General features: G+C 35.4%; 1 protein-coding gene across 1 annotated transcript; it reads right to left on the minus strand.

The window, feature by feature from the left end:
- Positions 1-24,851, minus strand: LOC128991993 (formin-binding protein 4-like). Its single transcript, XM_054415320.1, has 15 exons — positions 24,742-24,851; positions 17,063-17,174; positions 15,925-16,118; positions 15,137-15,314; positions 14,756-14,911; positions 13,076-13,208; positions 12,146-12,559; positions 10,769-11,634; positions 9,985-10,425; positions 9,626-9,756; positions 8,644-8,777; positions 3,227-3,435; positions 2,163-2,464; positions 989-1,255; positions 1-287 (listed from the first exon to the last, which is right to left on the minus strand). Exons 2-15 carry the CDS (start codon positions 17,142-17,144, stop codon positions 168-170), a joined length of 3,627 nt encoding a protein of 1,208 aa, XP_054271295.1. The 5' UTR covers positions 17,145-17,174; positions 24,742-24,851; the 3' UTR covers positions 1-167.
- Positions 24,852-25,031: the final 180 nt, after the last annotated feature.

Here is a 25,031-nt window from a genome sequence, read left to right on the forward strand (position 1 = left end):
ACATTTACAAATAGCAATTTATTTTACGAACAGTCTTTATTTTTATGTACAAGAGCAATCACATCATTTACAAAATAAATATTTTATTTATTAAAACTTAAAATAGGTCAGTCATTACAACAAGCATCCGTTTTGTACACTATATACAATGGTAATTACAATGCTATTTATGATTCAGTTTCTTCTTTTTCCGTTTCTCTTCTAACGTCTTGTTGGACTTGTTGCCATTTAGCCACTAGAGAGGAAACACCTTTTTTCTTCAAGGTAAGGCCAGGTGCTAGCTTCGTCTGTAAAGAGCAAACGATAATGAGCATTATGTTAGAGATATTTGATTGTAGTTATTAGATAGAAGTCAAAAATTCAAAACTCCTCCATTGTCTTGCACATTACAGTGCGTAATGTTGAATTTCAGGCTAAAAAGGTCGACTTGAAAAGACCTTAAAAATAAGTTACGTTTTATAGTATTTTGTTAGTTTATTTCAATGTATGTTAAGTGTTTGTTAGGACTTTGTTGACTTGTAATAATCTCCAATGAGTAAAAGAATTTCACATTTTTCTGATACTAATTGACACCTGGTTATTAAAACCTGTCGCCATTTGATGACTCCAGGATTAGTTTGACAGGAGGTCTCAATATCGTCTGCTCAGAGCGATGATCATGATTTGACCGTGCAATTGCTTAAGAGAATCACAATTACCCCGCAACCAAGGAAAATTCACAATTTCACTTCAGTTGCAAAGATATCTTCCAATGTTTATCCCCTACCACAGAATATGTTCACGATTTTGCCGCCATTGCAGGAGACATACAACTTAAATGAATGCATTATTAAAATTTTTCAATTCATTTAGCCATTATTGTGCTGCGACTTGGAGAAAGTAGGATACTTGAAAAAAACAAAGAGAATGCTGTTCCCACACGTTCCCGTCACACTACTACATTACATTCATTCACTGAATCTACTTTCTGTGCAGAATCGAAACCAACCTTTTTCTTCTTCTTGCTAGTCACCTCTACAGGCGGAGGCGCGGGTGAGGCAGGTGCAGGTGGTGGCGGGGGGGAAGGACTAGGTTCCCGCGGGGGCAGCGGAGGCTCTAATGCAGCCACCTCGTTGTAGAACGAGTCCAACTCAGTAGCCAGACTGATAGTAGATGGCGTAGGTACAGTGCTGGCGGGGGGACGGGCAATCACATAATCCCCTGTAGGAGCTGAGTAGGTGCCTGTGTACGCTGTGTTGTTGTAATCTTGTGATACCTGTGTGACAGAGGAAACCTTCTTATTATAATTATTACTTTAAGACAGCAACGCTTATGTAGGTGTGTATTTTAAGCTACTATTGTTATGCTAGCACTATAACCACTCAGATACCCAGCCAGTTGAATATTTGTAATGGGTCTTTAGAAGAAAGATAACATATAACAGCTGGAATTAGTGTAACGCTAGAAACCTGAAACGCTAGGATGTGTTAAATTGGATTGTGTTCTGTACATTGAGAGAGAAATCAAACCAGAACAGAATACAGAATCAACGATTAAGACAAGTAATGTTAATTATGTTATTGGAACCTTTAAAACTCAAATACTGTTCTTTTAGATTAACTGTATGCTATCTAGTCCTACTCTCTTTTATGTTTTAGCTATGGGGCTACGCCTCTGTCTAAGTGAACTCTTTAACAAGTAGTTTAATTAAATGAAAATTACCTGAATAGCCAGGTTATAATGCTTTCACCTTCAAATAAGAAGGTAACCGGTTAGATTCCAAGGAAGATCGATCCTTCAACCTAATGCCATTTGTCACTGGGCTATTAATTAATTATGCTATATCCAACAAAAGTTCATGTTATTTTAAATTGTAGAATAAGAGGATAGCAAGCTAGCTGCTATTCTCCTTAATATACAATTTAAAATCCTGGGGCAGACCCATTTCTTAAATAAAGTTTTAAGTTAGATAAAAACAAGACCAGGATTTAGATTGTTCCTTTACCAAAAACTGTAATAAAAAATAATGACTCTGACTGAAAATACTAGTGGTTGTCCATTTGAAAAAATACTGAAAACCCGCCATACATCCGAACAAAATGTATTGGGCTAAATCTTTTATTCGGTACTGGCACGACACATATTGTATACAACAAATTCAAACTTAAAAACTAAAAACATACCCCTTGCATCTGGTGGATGTCATATTGTGCAGGTACATCATACGTCGCATATGTTTGATCAGCTGGTTCGCTGATCTGCGGCGGGGGAGGTGGCGGTGGTGGAGGTGCAGCAGGCAGAGGGGGTCGATCACCTTCATACTCCGGCATGTCTACACCCGGAGGCAGGGGCTCACCTGGAGATATGGATATTACGGGTGGAGGAGGCGGAGGCGGGGGTGATGGGGGCAGAGGTGGTAGTGGAGGAGGCTCACTGATCAACGGCGGGGGTGGTGGCAAAGGCGGTAGAGGCGGCGCTGGCTCATCTACAACAGATAAATAAACAATTCTTTAAGTTCACTCTTGGTGATGGTGGGTTGGCGAGGTTTGAGGGTTATTGCGGACATTTCCCATCACAATTAGTAAAAATTGAGAATCTGATCCCGAAATATTGTGAAATGTCGGCAGTAATCCCTTAAACACCAACATTATTTGTCAGCAAACTGACCCATTTCTTTTCTTTAACTTGCCATTAAAATTGTACATCCTACTAATTCAAATAAAATGAGTCTTTATTCATTATTCATTACTACCTGCTCTACCCGTGCTTTGCAACGGGAAGAGAATTTGAAATTGAGAAGAATTTGTTCTTTGCGTCTGTTTTAGAACCGTGTCAGAAACAAAATTCAACCGTACCACTTCAATTGATAAATGTTTGTGGCTTATATTCATGTATTTAATGGAAATCACCATTTTGGTTTCAATATATTTATACATCAACAAAGTGAGTTGAATAGAGTTAAAATGACTTAAAAGATCATGCAATTCTCAAGGTAAGCTCAGGTCTTTGAATTAATATAAGTTATGTCAATCAAATAATTGTTTAACTTCCGTTTGAATGAGTTGTAATTATTTTCTCTCTTAATTTCATTTGGTAAATCCAAACATTTCTCACCATTATAACTAGTTGTTTTTGTCGGTGGGTTGTCTGAGTAAAACTACTTTAAGAAGACAAAAAATCATAAACCAATTAATTATACTAAGAACTGGCGGGAGTAGCTAAAAAGGACCCCGAAATACAATCTTACCAGGCAATACAGGTGGCGAAGGCGAGCGAGACGAGATACGTGGCGGCGGAGGCGTGACTGGCGATTGTGGCTGGGGCGAGTCACACAACTCCATAGCTTCTTCTCCACCTTGTGCAGGTCCTGGCGGGGGCTCAGCAGCGCCAACCTCCGGGTACTCCCATTGGATGCTGCCCGTTGCTTTGTTCCGATAGAAATATCGCTTGAACGACCTATATGCCGCAACAGAAAACGAAACGGATGAGACGTCGTGTATTGGAAAATGGAAAAGGTAATGAAACAGTACAAACCATTTTCCACGATCCTTCTGAGACAGCTCTTGCGGACGAAGGGAGAGGCGGGGAGGGATAAAGTTTAAGGGAAAGAGGAAATATTTTAAGTTTTAAATAAATACTTGTGTTTATTTACATGTAAAGTTTGGAGAGATGTTGATAATTACTCACATAGTGTGTGTGTCACTCTTCAAGAAATATTTTTTTAATCCAGATAATGTTTAGTTGCAACATGGTTGAGTAAAATGGTTATTTAATAAATATAATTTGTAATTTACAAATGTAACATTTAGAGCTTGTAAGATTATTGGTGAAATGACTAATTTAATCATTTATAAGTGGACAATTCAGTCTTTAACAACCTATATCATCTTTATGATCATGATTGAGTTAGTTTAATAATATATTATTATTATTTTAGACTAAAATAAAATCATAACTGTCTTTGTTAGCATGAGTGTAATACTGTATCTGTTTTATTAACACTTGAACTATTCAATTGTGTATTAGAGTGGATGGAATCAAGAAATATGTCCTATGTAAAACCAGTTAAAAAATCAAAATTCAAATTGTGTCAATGAAACTGTAATTAATTGATGTATATGATTAAAGCATGTCAAGAATTCATCCCATCAAACTAAAACGGATTCTTAGAAAATCATGAACATATTTTATAAAATGGTACACATTTTATAAAATACCAAGATTTTTGGCTGAGGTTGCTGGAATGAACAAAATTAATCACAAGAATAAGATTCACTTAAACTGTAAATATAAAAATAAAATGGTAACAAAAATTACAATTGTAAAACCCTACAAATTCTGAACGTCTAATTCTTTGAAACATTGGAAATTATTTTCAATCATTAACAAACAACATAATATCACCTTTTTTTAAGACAAACTATTCATAATGTTAAGCTAATAAACCATTTTCTCTTTACGAAGATTTACAAGAAACTACCTATAGAATTTAGGGAATCCAAAGATTGACATTGCATACAGCAAACCTTGGTTTAAAAATTTTACTAGATAATAATTAAATTGTAACTGGTGTAGGTGAATCTGATTACAAAGTTTAGGCCTACTAGAAGTTAAGTCTATCAGTGAGAATAATGTTAGAATAAAATATCTGAAAACCAAATAATATGAATCTGGATGCCAAATGTCTTAATTTTCTATAGTAAAAGCCAAGGTTTGCTGTAGAACACTAATAATGTTAATAAATTACAAATTTCATCTTTACAATCATAAAATATAATGACAAATAATGGGTTTTCAAATTTATATGATTACATAAGCAAACATGAAATTTATTTGACAATCAATAGTTTTAAATGCTTATAAACATTGATTCCTTTTAAGATCAAGGACTGAACTCAAGGATTGAACCGGATGTAATTATTTAACCAAATATATAATATAAAATAAAATAACCAAACACAAAATTTTGTTAATATTGCTATGGCTTAGAAGAGCTTAATAATGTTAAAATTTGTATTATTTTTTGTGATTTTGCTTTTTACAATAAACAGTTTTTAAACAAATTTAAAATTTATGTTCAAGATATTTATTAGAAACAGACTGTTCATCATTCATAATTTATATAGGCTAGTCACTATTGAAGTATGACTTATAATTTGACAGAAAAACTTAAGTCAAATAATATACTACACAATTTATAAAAGTAACGTACTTTAAAATATTTTAAGAAATTAATAGGCAAATTAAGAGTACATAGAGAAATGAAAATCTTAAATTCATAGTCCAACATTTTCAGTAAGGAATAGCCTAATTAGAAGGAAGGCCAGCTGCGTTTTCTCTTCAGTTATTTTCATGTCCTCTTCTTGAAAAAAAATGTATCTGTTTGACATCTGCTGTGCTCAATTGGATGTTACATTACATTAAACTTTCAATAAAATAAAAGTAAATTACATACTGTAAAAAAAGTTTAGTGATAAAAATTCCAAATACACAAACATGTTGAATTTTGTATAGCTTCAAAAAAAAAAAATAAAAAATTTCCACAAAGTATTACATTACCATACAACAAGCATTTAAGCTATAGGCCTACATATTGATGAGAAAACTTTTAAATTAACGAAGATATTAAGCTGAAGTTCTAAAGCAGATGAGAAGATCGGCCTTGCACTAGGTGCCAGATGATCACTGGTTCAATCCTAGCAGATCAGAAGGAAATAACTTTCTTTGAGGGAATTAGAGAGTCAAACCAATGTAATGTGCAGTATTAGACTTTAACATTCTTTTGGTTTGGTAATAATAATTTTTTTTATAGTAGACTCCCTGTTATCCAGGCTTCTTGGGACTGCAGCTGGATAAGAGGTTTTCCGGTTGAACCCGTCCCCTAAAACTTGTTAAATTAGGAACGTCACTATTTGAACACGATTCTCGATAAATGTGCATACCACGGAAATCACTTGAAAACTGAACAAAATATTTTTATAACCTTTGTGAGAGCATTGTATTTAAATTCATGATCACTGGTATCAAAATCTTTCCCACAAGAAAAGTCTTTTCAGTACCGCCCACTATCTTCCGATCCAGTCTGGTTAAACAAAAAATTGTTTGGATAAAGAATGTTACTTCTGCCAAGAGTAGTCTGGCTAAGAGGGAGTCTACTGTATACTTAATTTACTTCGGGGGATTAAAAATCTGTTCAACAAATGTCAAATGCTGATTTAGAGCTAGAAGGAGTGGTTATGGACTGATATTCCATATTTTTGTTAAAATTTTATCAATGTAATTTTTTTTTCTCTCTCTAAACGACCAAATATTTATCTTCTGCATAGGCTGTTTACAGATTAGGAAATTAATTTTATTAACTGTCAGCACAGAGTATTTTCAATTTACTTTTTACACCTAGAAGTTAACAATTAGCATCGATAAATCTATGAAAGTATAGCTTCTAAGTATGTTTCCCTAGTTAAAAAAATTATTTTCTATCTACTACTATTGGATAGTAAGTGATGGTCAACACTAGAAATTTTGAGTTGTGGAACCAAAACTAAAAAAATTAAATCCTGGATCACAAATCCTCAATGCGAACCTTTTAGTTGCCTTAACAAAACTACCAAAAAATACAGAGGTAGTAATAAAATATTTATTTTCAAATCGAAACCTGGAGATAATAACATAATATGTGACTACATAAAGAACATAATGTTTCATAAACAACAAAGACTAAAATAAATTTAACTCTTGACACCCATATAAATCCCTTGCGTGGGACCGCAATCCTACGTTTACCACCACACCAGCTCGCTCTCCGATAATTAAGAACTATGATAATTAGAGTGACACAAAATAAATTAGAATTTTAAATCTTTAAGTTGTACAATTAAAACTAAGTTTTTTCCTTAACAAAAACTGGCTACAGCTCTGTATCTTTAGTCAAGGTTTTAAACTAGGATACATTCTTTTAAAAACTGTATATAATCTGTTGACCAATAATTTACAAACCACCATTTACTAATTATGGAAAAGTATTCAACTTAACAAAATTCTACAATAGTGTGTACATAAGTGACTATTAACACTTTCCCTAAATACATAGTCTTATAACAATAACTACATATGGTGCTATAACTAAACCTTGTACAAAGATTTATGGGTTAAAATGATTAAAAAACATCAGAGACGACAACAAACGCTTCAAAGAGATCAGTGGCACAGCTGACGGCAGAGAAGATTATCTCGGCAAACAACCTACGGCATGATCAAAGTATAAAATCTTGAAATAATGGACAAGAATACAATAATCAAGTAGTTTCAAAAGCCAATTTCAAATGCATATAGATGGTAATATAGTGTAGGCGGTAAACTTAACAACTGAAAAGTGCAGGTGGATTTACTTTTTTCTTGAGCAATTAAAAAAATTATAGTAAATTTGTTATACAATTCTAAAGAAAAGGTAAACATCCTATAAATTTCTATCCAATCTATTGTGCTTCTTTGTGCTGGTCAGCGATTTTGAAGCAGATATAAACTGCACTTTTCTGTTGTTTATTTCTGCTATTAATAACTCAAAAAAATACTCCATGTGGGCTATCATATTAACTAAATACTGTCACATTCACGCAGTCACAGAACTTAAAAAAAGTTCACACATTTTCCCTGGACTATACGGCAGTAAATACTGGTTTTCTTGGTCAAGATTCCCGGTTGCAAAGAATACACTTGGGGTCTGCGGGACCGTGAAATTTTCTAGTCAGATTAACCGATGGCACAAGGAATCTGATCAAACTGAAAATGATAATCATTTTACCAGCAAGGGTTAAATTAAGACAAGTGTTTAATTTCCCGTTTGTGAAGACGTACGATTGTAAATTTAAGATTTTGTGTGATCACAGATAATTTTCACGGATTTACCACAATCATGGGAGAAAATGATGTCGCCATGACCGTAGAAGCTATTCTCGATTTTGCAGTGACCACACAAGCCGTTCACAATTTCACCGTGACCGTAGCCAATGTTTTACAGATTTTTCACAGTTTTGAGAGTGTACAAGAAATCACAGAAGGACTAATGAACAAGTCAATAAAGCGTCTTCACTAAGCATTGTTAAGCATCACAATCCGATTTTCATCACTTTTTAAGGTAATGGGGGTAGATTTTGGGAAGCAATTTATGAAGGACTCCCGAATAGCAGATAGCGAATAGGTATTTGTGAGTTGGTGGCTCTGTCGGTAGCGACGGGGACTTCGGCACAAGGCAGCGATGTTGTGGGTTCGGATCCTGACCACTATCGCAAACATTTTATCAGTACAGTTCTCTCAGCTCACCCTTTGTATTGCTGAATACGATCCACACAAGGGCAGTTAGTCTATGTGAACAGGCAAATGCAAGGTTAGAAAAGGCTGCCAACCTCTAAACTAAGGGCAATTGTATCATCATTGACAAAACCGACTGAATCCTCCGTGTTTACACAGTGACAGTACTAGTTTAATGCGACCACCCACAGATAACCGTTACCGTCCTACCTTGTTCACACCAGCCTTGTCGAAGGTCGGTGGCAACACTTATGACTGAGGCCCCCAGCTAGAGCGTTTAGGCAATCTGGAGACAATGGTCAACACACAAGTTCTGACAGAGTAGTAGTGAAGTAGTAAGAGTGTGAGTAGACGTACCTATCCCATTGACACAGCCAGCCCTCAGGGGCCGCGACCAGCTCTAGTGAGGCTAGCTGGTCGTCCAGTGATGTCAGCCACTGTCGCAGGTATTGGACACTCAGACCTCCACCACTGTGTGCCACCATCAGGGTCTGTAACAACATCAGATATTGGATAGGGAAGAACTGGAACGATGGAGCATCGTGTCAGAAAATCAAGCTAAAGGTGATTCTAGAAATATTCCAATTGCAAAACAGCATCTGCCAAGAATTTTTATTTGAAAATCCATGATTTTGTCGCAATCCCAAGTGAAGGTAAATATGTCTCTGCATTCACGGAAGATTTTCATGGTTTTGCTATGATCGGGAGTGATGATGAGGTGTCTGTTATCAGGGATGATGGGGAGGGGGGGGGAATTCGGTGATTTTACCGCAATCGTGGGAGATAATTATGAATTTGCTAAGATTATTATAAGGTTCATTTCATACAAAAACTCAGCAAGAAATTACAGGAGCCTTGATATTTTACCCAAAATCTCATGCTCAGAAGTATTAAGTAGTAATAACATCCGCTTATAACATAGCCTACAGAGGTCCCAACTCCAAGTCTCAAATAATTCTGACTGATCCAAACAAAAAGGTGAAAAAAACCAACCAAATCAGCAATTGTATTCTAAGTTATCAAAAAGGTACTATTTCTTTGATATCCCACCTTTTTGTCCTGTGTCAGAATTAACTGATACCTCTACACAGCGGTATTTCTTTTACATATGTGTTTGTTAGGACTGTTATTTGAGTTTCAGGTTTGTAGAGTGTTCGGGGCGTCTAATATATTAATTCAAAAATAGGGACCTCTTCTTGGGACACCCGTTATATTAACTTCTAACAAACAATTTAGCTTTTTCATATTTATTGGATGAAGAACTGGAACAGGTAAAATTCATGCAAGTCCTTCAGGATTCCTATCTATTTTCAACTACGTAACATTTAAATGTACAGACCTCTAGTTGGATTGCCATAACCTGCACTGGGGGTACCACTTCTTTGCCTTCGCAGAGAAACTTTACTTTCTCCGACAACAGTTGTGCCAAGTTCTTGGTTTTCTCCTTCTCTGCGCTGGACATCTCTTTTTCTGGAAAACAAATTATTTAAGCAAAAGTTTGAAATCTGCTTGGATACATAGAATGTAAGTAGGGTATTATTGTATGATTATTTATACAATTTTTATCACCAAATTTACAAATTGTACCAATAAAACAATATCGGTGTAAGCTTTCGATTGCTAAACCTTTATTATTGTATGTAAAGACATCAATATATATAACTCTAACTTCTAGTAGAACATATTTATTTTACTTACCCTCATTAACTTCTTCAACTGCAAGTTTTTTATTTGGTATATTTACAACAGCTTCAGTCTTAGGCATCAAAGTATCAGCTTTTACAAACTGGATCATCCCCTTTTTGCCACTCTTTTGTTTTGGGTCGGATTCGAAGTCATGGCCATAACCAAAACCTGTGTGTTGTCCTTCCTTCAACTCTCTGTTGTAGGCCCATGTGGTCGTGTACGCAGTTGATTTTGGTTTCACAGTTTCTTTTTCTTCAGGATCGTTAGAATCATTTTGCATGAGTTTGGCAACTTCTTGTTTTGTTTCTACAGGTTCTTCTTTACTCAAGGTTTCGACTTTCACAGGTAATATCTCTTGCTTTCTAAAAACAGGTACTTCAAGCCTCTTCTTGCGAGAAGTCTTCTTCACAGGTTCAGGGAATCCTGTAGAATTGTCACTGAGAACTTCGTCAGCTGAAAATAAATTTTCTTTAAATAACTTTTAAAGTTGAGGATTTACAGATAACATTTTCAATTCAAACAGTTCAAAGCAAAAACCCAATGGACACATTACTTTACACTAGAATGAGTACTTGTAGAAAAAAAAATGTAATCACCGTAATAATCTAAACATAAAAATAAACACCGCACACAGCCACTTCAAAAACCACTATGGTTCAGGGGGGCACAAAACGGGATGTTTCCACCCTAACTCTTCTTCATACACTACGAATAGGAAAAGAAAGTAATAAAAATCCTTTAAAGCATGACAAAACACAAAAAAACGCATAAGCAAACAAAATTACACAATTCTCACCTTTAACTAGCGAAGAAGGTTTCAGTCCTTCAGCAGTAGCCACAAACTCGGTTGCCCTTGCTTTTCCTGTGGTGGTGCTTGAATGTATCAGTTCCTTAGCTTTTGCAGACAGCTTGATCATTTTCATGTTTGCACTTTTAACCGATGGCTTTTCTACCTTAGTTTCCGTTTCCACCTTATCACTCTCTTCTAGAGCTGCTGCAATGGGAAACAACGGAGCCGGTTTCCCGTTCACTTTTGTATTACCTTCTTCCTTGTCTTCTTCAGGTTCCGACTCTTCTTCGTTCCCATAGCCAGCAATCAACGAAAAAGAAGTAGGTGCTTTTTCCGGAGGTTTCTTCTTTATTTCTGCAACATCAGCTGGGGTTTCACTTTGTGAGTTGCTTTCTTCGTTAAATATTGTTTCAACATCTGATGGTTCAACTTTCATAACATTGCTGAGAAAACTATCTGTAGTAGATATTTTATCAAAATATTCATCTGTTTTCGATTCCTCCTTCTCAGGCCATATTCCTTCAGAAATAATCTCTTTGCTTGGTATTTGTTCTTTATCTGTAAGATCTTCTTCGCTTTCTTTTGTAATTGTTGCCTCTTGATCCTGTTGAATATCAGAATTAGTTTCCAACAACTCTTTAATTTCTTCCGGGATTTCTCCTCCCAATTCTTTCAATATTTTTGCCTGATTCTTCAGTCTTTCTAATATAGAATCTTCAACACCATCATCTTCATCATTATCGTCATCTTCTTCCTCTTCATTATCTTGGTTTTTGTCTGTTGTTTCTGTTTTACTCTTTATAGAATCGTCTGATGAACTACTGTCTTCAGAGCTACTATCATCTGACGATTTATCCTTCAGCTTCTTTAACCTGCAAAAGAATTCAACTGATTAAAAACAATTGAATTTAACCTAAAAATATAACTACTATTTTAAATTCCTACGTATAAATTTAAAGGTAATCATATATCCAACCCATATTGATTTCTTATTGCGGAAGACTTGAAAATCCTAATTAGAAAAATTTGGATTCCGTTTAAGTTGGACTAATAGCATAGAATATGTGTAGATTGATCAAGTAACTTAAATTTAAAAAATGTAACCCCCCTCTAATTGGATTTGTTATGTCAATTTCTCAGTAATTTTTCACTTTATAATTATTTTCCATATTTTTTATAGACATTATCCTTAGAAAGCAGATATATCACAATGAATAGACGTGAGTACCGGTTCCTATTAAAATCTTTTTTAATGAGAATTAAGTCTTTTGATTTTCAGCTTTGAAATAGGCTATTTAGAGGAACGTATTACTTTTAATATGTTCAATGATTTACAAACAAGTTATTAACTACAGTATGGCAAATAATTACAAGAAAACTAACCTCCTTAAAGTCTTTACTTTGTTGACAATTTCTTGAGCAGGTTTTACATTTTCCACGTTATCTTTCAAACTCTTTTTATCAGAAACAGATTTAACCTTTCCTTCTACCACAACTACTTGCTTCTTTTTCTTTAATTTTTCAGTTTCTGCAGGTACTACAGTTATCTTTGGAAGATCTGCAGTTTGAGTTTTAACCTCAACAGGTTTTGATTCTTTTACTTCTACTGGTACAACATAACCTGGAGGTAGTTGGGGACCGATTGAAACATCTTTATCCTTCTTCTTCTCTTTCTTCGATGGCTTTAAACTGTCCACCTTCTTTTTCTTCGAAGAATGATGTGAAGAATGATTGGAAGCATCACTATCAGAATCGTCATCAGAATTTGGCCCATAAGAAGTGATTAGTTCTATTTTCCTAAAACAATACAATGATTTAAAACAATGGACAGCAAGGTTCTATGTCACAGTAATACATGTACAGTAACCACGAATCTCTAAACTTAAATGATATTAACATTTGGCACATTTTAGCTAGGTTGATATTACATGATAATCATCTTGTAGCTTAACAGCTGTTATTTGGGTACGATTGAGAGTAAGGAATACTAATGAAGAAACAAGAATAGAATCAATTAAGACAATTCTAATTGTACTGTTTGCTACTGGCTTAAAAACCTACACTAGATCATTACCACTATCTTTATAACCAATTAAGATGGGGACACTTCTTGGGGCGTATTTCAAACCAAATATGAAGGAAGGATGGGTGTTGAATGGAGTTGGATGCATTGTGTAGCTTTGATACTGACTTAAATCAGCTGTTTATTCAGAACCATTTGTTAAAAGCCCAAAGATAAAAAATAGCTGGGTCTATACTTAGTAGTTATTAGCAATAATTTTGTTTATATTATACTAATAAAATCCAACTTACTCTTCCTCCGAGTCACTCCCTGTCGGTTTAGTCCTCTTGTTCTTGGACTTTTCGGTTGGTTTGTTCGAGCCTGCTTTCTTCTGTGGTTGCTTGTTGGAAGGTTGTGTTGCAACTCCTGTCATAACCCCTGCAGCTAGAGCAAGTAAAATGTATTTAAATTAGTGGTGTATTCGTACAATTTTTAAAAATTATTAATTTATCTAAAAAACTTTTTCCTACAGTTACCTGACAAAGAGGGCTTTCTTGCACTGATTATAGAACGTGTAGTAGTTAATTGCTGCATTTACTTACTTTTACCACACTCATTTTTTTGCCACACTCCAGTATTCCAGCCAATCAACAGAAAACAGTGTGCTTATATTAGGCACAAGATACGTGTAGGCTTGAAAATAAGTTGGCACTTAAAGATACTACGACTACGATTAGCTGGTGCAGCCATTCCCATTTTGTTCAGTGCTTGAATTTAACCTAACCTAAAAACGTGTTGTAAAATGGTTGAAAGGATAATTACTTATATGGTTTATACTAACTGTAGGAAAAATATAATATGTAATGCGAGTGCAAAATGCCTTTGCTGAACTGAAACTTTGCATTCCTCTCATGTGCAGCAAAGTGCCTTTTTTGCACACTATTTACACAAATAACTATTCTGTTCAAACTGTGTGAAAATTCTTCCACAATACAAATATTGTGATTAGCATACCGCTTGATTGTTTCTTTTCTGAATCCATCTGTAACTGTAGTGGTTAATTATTTTTCACCAAGTAACGCTGATAGGACTGCTCACTGTAAGCTATAGCATATTTTATGTCAAGCCAATTATCTCACGAACAAGAAATAAGGTAAATAGAATTTTAGACACCAGCTCACTTAGTGACTCATTCAACTTAACTATGTCCTTTTATGATCAAATAAACGGTATCCAATCCAGCAATCTGACAAATAATATCTCCCATAAGCTTGCCAACAACCTTTATCATGGGTAAGCGGTGGGAGTAACTATGATAATTTTGAAGGAAAAAAATCACAAAAGTTGCAATAACTTTTGAACCGTAATGGTTACAGTAATGGGGGTTGCATTATTTTGTTTCGAATTATAAGGACCATAACACATTAATTTTAATCAAAACCGGGTATTATTCAAAAATATGATTTTTAGTAATTTCATGGGATTTTTTGTGTGAAAATAACATAAGTTACAATAACTTTTGAACCGTAATTTTTACAGTACCGGTAATGGGATTTATACCATTTCATTCAGAATCAAAATAACTATAAAACACTACATTTTTTTATCAAAATCTTTCAGGCCATTTTTGATAAATTTGATTTTTCCGTTATTTGATGGGTTTTTATGGAAAAATCCCCAATAAAAATAAAAATTTAAAAAAACGCCTGGAGATACCATGGATTAGAACTACATACCAAATTTCATCAAAATCGGACTACAGGTGTGGTCTGTAGCTCTGTACACATCCAGACACATAACTTCTTTTGACAAAACTTCAAAAACCACTTTTTTGGGTTCAGGGATATATCCACTTAATACTCAAACTCGAAAATTTTGACGAAAACAATACTTTCTCCATATACTATGTATAGGAGGAGAAAGTAAAACATTTCGACAGCCTGTAGATGGGATGTCAACTTCACTATCTAAAAGTTTATAGTCGTACTAACCTTGCTGAGTCAGCAATAGTTGTTGTTGTATGTTCCATTGCTCCAACGCCACATGATACAATCGTAGAGCTTCAGGCATCTCCCACGTCACCTCGTTAGTTTCAGTGTTCCAGAAGTAATAACAGCCGCTGTTCTCATCATAACACTCTTGCCACGCTGGAATATTTAAAAAATTAGATTTTTAGATGTACCATGCAACGAATCAACAACTACAAATACATCAATTAAAGATGTATCTCATTTAAGCTGTTTCGGCAATCTAGTGATAATTTGTCGTGATCCTTTGAATGAATGAATAAATAAAATATCGGAGGAGTTACAGAAACAAAAATCTTTACTTGAGCATTACATACTCAATAACTTTTCCACTTTGACACTCACCAATAGTAGGTTGTTGGTTCCCAATCACATCTGTTGGTTGAGATACGTCCCCAACTGGCATAGAGAGTCCAACGACTTTCTTGTATTTTGTCTTGGACTTGGGCGAATCCCTTGAACTCTCTTCATCAATGCTGGCTTCTGGATTGGTAGTTGCAGCAGGTACTATGTCTGATATTTCCTAAAAAATTATAATAAAGTTATAGAATTTAGACACAATCCTGCAGACCCTAAAATATATTAGCGCCACAAACAGTGGCCAAAAGTAGGACTATGAGCTTGCCCTGTAATTTGTAGAACCTCTAACACTTATACTGAACATTGATCAGTCATTAATCCTCTTGAGACGAACGTAGGTAAATGTAAGCTATTGTAGAAAATATTATTTCCTTCCTTGGTATGGATTAGGAGAAATGTAAATCTTTGGTGTATTATTTGATGAATATTAGAGAGAACTTTTATTCTGGTGTAGCCTATCCTCATACATTTACGTTTTTAGGACTAGTTTATTGTTTGAATATCACTGAAAAGTGTCTGAAGGTTGTGAGTACCTCACGGAATGATTATTTCTTGGTTTTGTACAGAATACAATAGATTAGTTCATATTAGAATATTAGAAGTGAAATGGGGCTATGACAATATGGCTTACAAGTTTCAGTTTATTAGTTCAAAAGATTTTGAGTACAATAAAAAGATAGACTTTATAGCACCTTTTAATTTTATTTTTTTAATAATGTAGATGATGGATAGGAACAATCGCAATCCCTCTAAGCCAGGCTAAATTCACAAACCTTTAGAAAATCTTGGACTTTGGAGTCAAGATCGGCTGGTTTGGAGGGCTCGTCTCCTTCGCTGTCCGACGTGTAGCCCACCAGTTGCGGCAACCTGCTCTCTGCTTCAGACCCGTTCTGGGCTTCTGATGGGACTTTAGTAGCAGAAGCGGCAGTGGCATTCAAATGGTCTTGGTATATCTGCTGATACTTGGCTGGAAAAAATACAATGCATTTGAAGAGAAATCTTATATAGCAAGGTTTAAATGCATTATATAGCGAGGTAAATGAATTTTGAAAGCAGCAATAGCTGTTTGAACTTAAGTTCCCTTTACTAGCCAAGAACAAGAAGACAAATACCATCCTGTTTCTGCCTTGGGAAATCAGTAAAGAAATACAAATCCTTTCCCTATCCAGCTAAGATTACGATCCCACCCATACCTACTTAAGTGTAGCCTGCGAATCATGGGCGCCCACAGGGGGGTGCACTTGTGCCCCCCTGGCTGAAAAAAATTATAAAATAAATTTATTAGCAAGAAAGTTCTGTAATTACCCTACCTTTTTTATTATAAATTTATGAAAGTAGGTACAATACATTATATAATAGTAATTTAAAAAATGTATGTTCATTTTATGTCCAAATCAAATAGTGTAAAGTTGAACCACAGATGTAGCTGCTATTTAGAAAACCAGGGTTAATGTTTAAAGTTGGCGTGAAAAACGATGACATACCCTCCTTCATGCACAAATCATTTTTATTTGGTAGCTTCTATTGGCTACCAAAAAGCATAAAAAATTTGTTTTAAAACATATTTTCAAAATTTCTCGGACCTCCCTGGATATTTGTTATCTTTTGCACGCCCCTGTTTGAAATTTTGTGGGCACCCATGCTACAAATAGACATCGCCATAACATAAGAGAAGTGTTCAATGTAATATGAATATTGAAGGATGTGCTACTTACGCATAATTTAACAAAGATGTTTTAATTTTATATTAATAGGTACTAAAACATGGAAAAAGTTGTAGGTTATGTAAGGGTAAACTTGAACATAACTTGAGGCTACTACTTTCTTCCAAGGCAATTTTAACATTATTATTTCATAGTTCATAAAGATTTGCTTATAGAACGTTACAACTACCTATAACTTAAAACTTACTTTGCCATGACCTTTTCGGTGAACTGGAACTATTAGTGTCCAGATCCAGCACTTGACGACGGCTGCTTCCTCTTCTTTTCATATTTAAACACTTAGCCTAATATTACAAAATCTGAAACATAAAACTAATATTAATTTACTTGAATGATTCATCAATTTAAAAAACTATAGCATAAATTGTCCATTTACAGTATTCCCAACGTACACCTATAGCATATGTTATCAGTTTTAAGACAACAGCAACATTTGAACAAAAAGCATAGGCCTAACTTATAACATATTTGTTCAAATATGAAAATGAAGGATGTGCTACTTACGCATTTAACTTAGGCCTAACTTATTTACCTTATACTTATATAACTTAGCCTATTTAACTTAAATTAACTTATGGTGCAAAATCTCTCTCTTTCTCATCGACTCTTTTGAAACACGGACATACACACTCTCTCCTATTGAAAAATATACCATCTAAATGAGCAATACTATCTCTAAGTTACCATAATTTAACATAAGAAATGCCTCTGAAAATCGGTTTTGACAATTCGTCATCAAACCTAATCGGGTAAGTTACTAAGGGAATCAAAATGAAAGTTGAAATCTCTAGAGAGTCTAACAATAGCAATACTAAACCATTCAGGGTAAATACAGCAGCCCTACTTATAGGCTGACGTGTGTAATATAAAATACCTCTCAACTAGTCGGCTTTTGTAGGTATAGGACCTACTAACTCAGAGGCTCTAGGTACCAGTGGCTAATAGTCTGGCAAGAGGTTGAATTAATATTATAATGGTTAGGGTATTATGAGTAATGATGGGATAACCGAATGGTTTCAATAGACCTTACTGAATAATTGGTTGGTTATTTTTAGCGTCAATTGATTATATTTTTAGTTGAATGAATCACCAAATCAATTTTAGTCATTATTCACTATCCCAAACCACAAACAACTACCTAATTTTGATCTTAAATGAGAAACTGACCTTACCAACAATTTCTAGGCTAACTTAACTTAGTCATTTAACAGTACCTATTTTATTTACTAAAGGTGCCTCAAAACATTTTTTTAATTTTGATATCTTACTTTATAACTTAGCTTTTTACCTCCTGAATCCAATAGGCTGTACCATTATTTTTCACCGCTGATGAATATTACTCAAGATATCGCCGTAAAATATACAAAATTAGTATAAACACGGTAGGACGGAAGTAATTTTTAAGTGGAATGAACTGTGGTTTAGGTAAGCATAGGCCCTACCAAAGTTACAGCTGATTGTTTTCAACCGCACAACAAGCAACTGGAAATCTAACTAACTCTGATTCTAATTAACCAATAATGCACCTAATGAATGACAACACTTCACTTCTTTTAAACTACTAAGCTCTCCCTGTCAGTAACTTAGAACTAGAATATAGTAGAATAGGCCTACCTTTAAGTAGCCTATGCGAATTTGTGACTGCATTAAAAGTGTTTTGAAGTTAAGTTAGGTTAGATGAGGAAGGTAAAGTTTGTATTAAAGAATCGAGTTGTTAGTTTATATTAACACGTTCGCTGCGAGAATCCCTTTGGCAGTACGGTCAGAAATGTGACGCAGCCTCGGCGCGCCAGTAAATCAGCAAACGCAATAGCATTAAAATATTTCAGTTTTGACAGCGGCAAAACAGCGGTGGTGATGGTGCTGTGTTACCTCGAGAGTGGACATTGTTCATTGAAAAACTCACAGATAGCAGCACTGCCTGGATTCGAAGCCAGTGCCTTAGTAATGTGGCTTGAAGAGAGAAAATCGGGACAAAAACTACCAGACAGGATTTTACGGGAAATTTTACTACCAACCTAAACCCAACATACACCAAATTAATGTATAGGCCTAGGACCAGCATAACATGCTGACATAGTTTAGTTGATCCCCGATAAATGCGGAGGACACAATTGACGACTTGCCTAACACTGCACAGTGCACCGTGACTCCGACCGGAGCCGTACGCACTCTGTGCCAGTACGGAATGACTCCGATCAGAGTCGTCAGACGCAAATGAGTTAAGTTACCTACAGGCTGTTTTTGTACAATTACTCTTACTTAAAACTCTGAGAAAAACACAGTAAAGTACAATTTCAAAAATGCTTCGGGGTACAGTTTCTTAACTGGGCTATACTAAAATCGATTGAAACTATTGAATTGAAAATATTGATTAATAATCGATATTTTTAAATATATTTATTATGAAATTAAACTAATATAACATAACCTAACCAACCAAACTTGCTGATGGTGAAAAAATCTCATGAAAAATCTCACTACTGCCCCCCCCAAACTCCAACACAGCCTCTCCCCCCAAGAAAACATAGCAACACCATCAGACTCCCGAAACACCCCAGCACAGCCCCCCAGACAACAATTAAACTCGGACAAGACAAAAACTTATTAATACTTCACCTCAACACCCAACGTGGCCTTCAAAACAAAGTCGACCGTCTCCTTATTGAAATCAACAAATACAACCCAGACATTTTAATCCTATCGGAACATGGCCATAAAGAAGATGAACTACAACTCATAAATATTGAAGGATTTAGCCTGGCGTCATATTTCTGCCGAACCACCCGTATGTGGGGAGGCATTGCAATTTTTATTAAAAACAGCATAACCCTAAGCGTTGAAGAGATAAAATTGGAAGAACATCAGGAACCAGCAGAAACGAGCTTTGAAACAACAGTCCTAAGGATAAAACATAAGACCTGCAATTTTATACTTATTGGAACATACCGTACCCCTGACCATCAAACAGAATCGGAATTCTTAAATAAACTAGAGACATGCCTGCAAGGATTCACGTCAAATTCGACTAAAATACTAATACTTGGTGATGCAAACTTTAACATTTTAAAACCTGAAGAACAGAGTACCATAAATTTAAATAACACTCTCAGAAAACATGGCTGCCACGCTTATTTTATCCCAATAACAAGACAAACCCCAACTAGCACTACAAGCATAGATGGATGTTACACCAACTTCCTGGATGAAGAATTAGAAGTTACCGCACACAAAAACACAATCTCAGATCACCATCTTCTTTTATGCACAATATTCATCAGGACTAAAGACCAAAAGGCAACCTATAAATATCTTAGAAATTTTTCCAAATCAAATTTAGACCAACTAAAGTCCCAACTTCACCATGCCGACTGGACATCAGTTTACGAGCCTCTGGACATCGATGACAAATACAACAATTTCTTGAGTAGGCCTATAATGAAACTAAACATTGAACAGGCCATGCCCAGAGTATCAACTAGAATAGGTAATAAACACCAAAACTCCAATTTTCTGGGACAACACAACACTTTCGCTAAAGGCCTCGCTCAATGAAGCACAAAACAAATATCACCTAACGAACTCTGAAGATGACAAAAATAACTAGCCTATCTGAGAATCAAATAAACTTACGACCAAGATGTCAAGAATAAAAGAAAATTTCACACCACAGCTAAAATTCAGCAAGCAGACAATAAAAATAAAGAGCTCTGGAATACAGTCAATAGAGAAAGAAATAAAAAAGCAAGAAAACAAAGCAACATTAGCCTAATCCACAACAATGAACCAGTCACAGATGCCTATCATGTTAGCAATATCTTCAACAAATTTTTTGCAACACCCATTGGAACCCCCCCACCCCAAAACCACACTGCGGATTCTGACCTACAAAATTCAGACACCAATGAAACATCACTCAACATCTTCAACCCTATCACTGTGGATGATCTCAAAAAGCTTTTTAGCAACATAAAAAACAATAACTCATCAGGATTTGACGGAATAACTGGAAAAATTATTAAACGCTGCAAAGAACAAATAATGCCCCCTCTTCATCATCTTATCAACACATCTTTAGAGCAGTTCAAAATTCCCAAAAACCTAAAAATTTCAAAAATCCACCCAGTAGGGTCAACCGGGGCTAATATGAACAAAAAAAGTAAACTTTTGACATTAACTCAAAAATGGTAAATGACAGAAGAAAAGAAAAAATAGTAGTGTATACAGTTTTTTTTAGCTGAATCTATTTATTTACTAACAAAAACCATAAATGTAACCATTATTTAAAAAAAAATTAAAAACCACTGTTCACATTAGCCCCGCTAAAAGGGGCTAATGTGAACAGCCCATGGGGCTAATGTGAACACTCTTAATAACTCTGTTATTTACAACACTAGGCATATGTGGGGGCTGTTGTGAACAAGCCTAGGGTCTAGTCTACCAGTTGCAATAAGTCTCAATATTTTATCTTAAATAGTTTTTGAGATATGAAGGTATCTTTGGAGAGCCGCGGGTCGCCCTACGGTAACCCTTTTTTTTAAAACCATTTATAAATATTATACAGGGCTAATAATAAGATATAAACAAGAAAAAAATTATCTGTCAACATACCTGAGTATTTATAAAAAAATTTCTTCCACATACAAATTGTTTAAAGCACTTAAAAAAACTATAATTTAAGACAATGCAAATTGTTCGTTTAGGCAAATGACAGTTTATTGCACTTTTAGGCCTATTAGGTAAATATAAAAATGTGGGCTAGGCCTATTCAACACCTTAACTGTTGTCTTTGTAAAATTAAAACTGTTTTATCACTGTAAGGCCTTCAAAGAAGTTTATTGAGGAACTTACGCCTCAAAAACTTCGACAATTTTGTCGAAGACATACTTATGTCTATCACTGGTTCCACATACATTAGGGGCTGGAAGTTTCCCCAAAATGTCAGTGGTAGAAACAATAAATATATCATCTTCTTTTTTCAGGAATGATTTTTTTTCCTCATCACAGAATTTAAATCCCATCACTTCGATCTCCCCGTCAGCCAGTGTTTTTAACACTGTAGCGACATAGCGGAAGGTGGTACTTTGGCGGGATCCACCTTTGCATTTTACTAAAATGAAGTCACCAACCTTTAGATTTTCTGGGCTGTCTAGATCTTGATAATCTAATTCTGAGGGTTGAATTATGTCGTTCAAATCTGCTACTCCTAGACTGTCCTCACTGTCACTGCTCTCAATGCGGAATTTAGGCCTAATTCTTTTGTATTCTTTAACAAATTTTAACCCTTTGCATCTAGGTTTAGTAGGCCTATTTTCTTGTGCTGCTTTCTTCCGCTTTAGGTCAACGTTTTTAGGCCCAGTTCCTTTTGGTTTGTTGTTTTTTGCATCATTTTTAATCTGCTCGGTGGTAATTTTAATCCATTCTTCACTCGTGATGTCACTGTTCACAATAGCCCCCATTCACTGTTCACATTAGCCCCCCAACTTTGAAAGCTTATAACTTTGGCTGTTATTAATATATTTTAACTTTGGGAAAAGAAAAATAATCCCCAATTCTTATTTAACAAAATTCAGGCTTAAGATTATTCCTACAACCAATGTAAAAATTGTTATAACAAAAGTTTTCACTTTGCGCGGAAAAGTTTTTTGGGCGGAAAAAAAGTGTTTTAACAAAGTATTTTTTTAAAGTACCTAAAAGTCAAATTTGAAGTTTTCTCATTATGGACACAAAAAATACAATAAATTTCCTTTCTAATTATATTTTTTTCATGATTAAAAATCCCAGATAAATGACTTTTTAAGTCATTGTTCATATTAGCCCCAATATTTTGGTGTGTTCATATTAGCCCCGGTTGACCCTACATAAGAAAGGAAGCAAACAAGATCCAAGTAACTATAGACCAATCTCCAACCTACCAACAATATCAAAACTCCTGGAACGAACTGTCTACAACCAGTTAATAAACCACCTAGAAACAAATAAACTTCTTTCTACTAGTCAACATGGCTTCAGAAAGGGGCTCAGTACAAATACGGCCATAGCTAAACTATGTGAACACATAACAACACTCTGGGAAAGTAAAAACCATGTTTCAGGAGTGTTTTTGGACTTACAGAAAGCTTTCGATAATCTAAATTGGGAAATCCTCTTCAACAAATTAAAAACCATTGGAATTAAAGACAAAGTTATAGAATGGATACACAGCTACTTTACAGACAGATACCAATATGTTGAAATAGATCACCAACGCTTCAGTTCGATAGTTTGTGTACAATCCTCCCTCAGAAGAAGTACAATAGGCATCCCACAGGGCTCGATACTCGGTCCACTATTCTTCATAATATATATCAACAGTTTTCCGGACTCCTTAAACCCTGAACAGAAATGTATTCTATTCGCCGATGACACTACCATACTCACCCCCATCCAACCCAAAACTGACAATAGTAACACAATAAATTCAACCTTGGACAAAGCCACCGAAATCTGTGACACATTGAGCCTAACCATCAACAAAACAAAGACAGTACATATAACCTTCATGCCCAGCAATAGACATGGCACAGGAATTGATACAGATCCAGTCTCGACCATAACAAACTCGAACTCGACAAAATTCCTCGGTGTATTCATTGATAAAAACCTAAACTGGAGTGACCACATTGATTATCTCTGTAAAAAACTGACGTCTGCGCAGTTCGTAATTAGGCGAATCAGAAATATTACAAATGAAGAAACGGCGTGGGTGGCCTATCACTCCCTGTTCTCATCACACCTGAGATATGGAATAGCGGCGTGGGGATCAGCACCTATTAACAAGATTGACAAAGTCCTTATCCTTCAAAAGGAAACCATCAGAACTATACTGCGGCTGGATTATCAGGAACACTGCAAACCCTTCTTTGTCCAAAATAAAATCCTCACCGTTATTTCACTTCATATTCTGGAAACCATCATCCTGGCCATAAATTCCTCGCCCAGTCTCAGACAAGATAAACACAACTACAACACACGAAATAGGGCAAACATTGATCTTCCACAACACACACTCACAAAATTCAGCAACACCCCACTGTACACTGGTTCATATTTCTATAATTTACTGCCGGACTCTATAAAAGCCATTGACAAACACAACACATTTATTTACAAGCTTAAACAATATTTAATCAATAGGCCCTACTACACCACAGCAGAGTATATCGAGGAACACACTTTTCAACACCTTAGATAACGGGGCTCACTTCGAGAACCAAACAGATGAATCTTAACGATTCCCCAATCACCCGATTGCGGAGAAGACTTCAGAAGTAAGAAGTAAGTAAGTAAGTAAGTAAGAAGGTTTACTAATCGAATCGATAGTTTCAATCGATATTAGCATATCCCAGTTAAGAAACTGTACCCAATGCTTGCACAATTCAGATTAGGTTAGCCTATTTTCATTCAGTGATTTCCACAACTAATTAGGCCTATGAGGCTGGGTGGCCTATTCGACAAATCTACCACTTCCCATAGAGACTTACACCTTGGCTTGGTCCCACTAGGCCTAGCTAAGGTAAGAGTAGCCTAGGCAGGCCTTGACGATAAACCAGACTGTGAACTAAATAGCCTAAAAAAGTTACCATACCTAAAATGAGTTTTCTTAAGCGTCCTTGAAAACTAGAGACAAATTGATAGTATGAAAGAATCGCCATAGCCAATAATTAATTTATTGCATTGCTAACTTGTAGGCCCCTACCCTAACCTAACTTGTAATACTCCAATCATATTAGTAAAAGTTTATAAATCAATAAGAAAATTATACCTAACCATGCATAGTTCTCTCCTAACAAACATTGATTATTACAATAACCTGAAACTACCTACCTCCTTCACAAATACTGAGCTCTTAGTTGTAATTTGGTCATTAGTCTCGTATGTCGTAACCAACTAAGTTAATTCCAATCCAATAAATAATCCAATTCCGACGAATTCACATAAAATTCCTAATGGTAAAATACGATTACGAACGATTCACCGAAGATGGGGATTGGATGGATTAACAAAATATGAGATGACGGATGAGGAGCAAAAGAGGATAAGAAGATGAGTATGAGATGACAATGGACGGAGGAGAGAAGAAGAGGAGGAAAGAAGGGCAACATGTTGAGTAATGA

Source organism: Macrosteles quadrilineatus, unplaced genomic scaffold (assembly GCF_028750875.1).
Source record: "Macrosteles quadrilineatus isolate MER2022 unplaced genomic scaffold, UCM_ALF_1.0 Scaffold_4__1_contigs__length_99947679, whole genome shotgun sequence".
Taxonomy (NCBI): Eukaryota; Metazoa; Arthropoda; class Insecta; order Hemiptera; family Cicadellidae; genus Macrosteles; species Macrosteles quadrilineatus.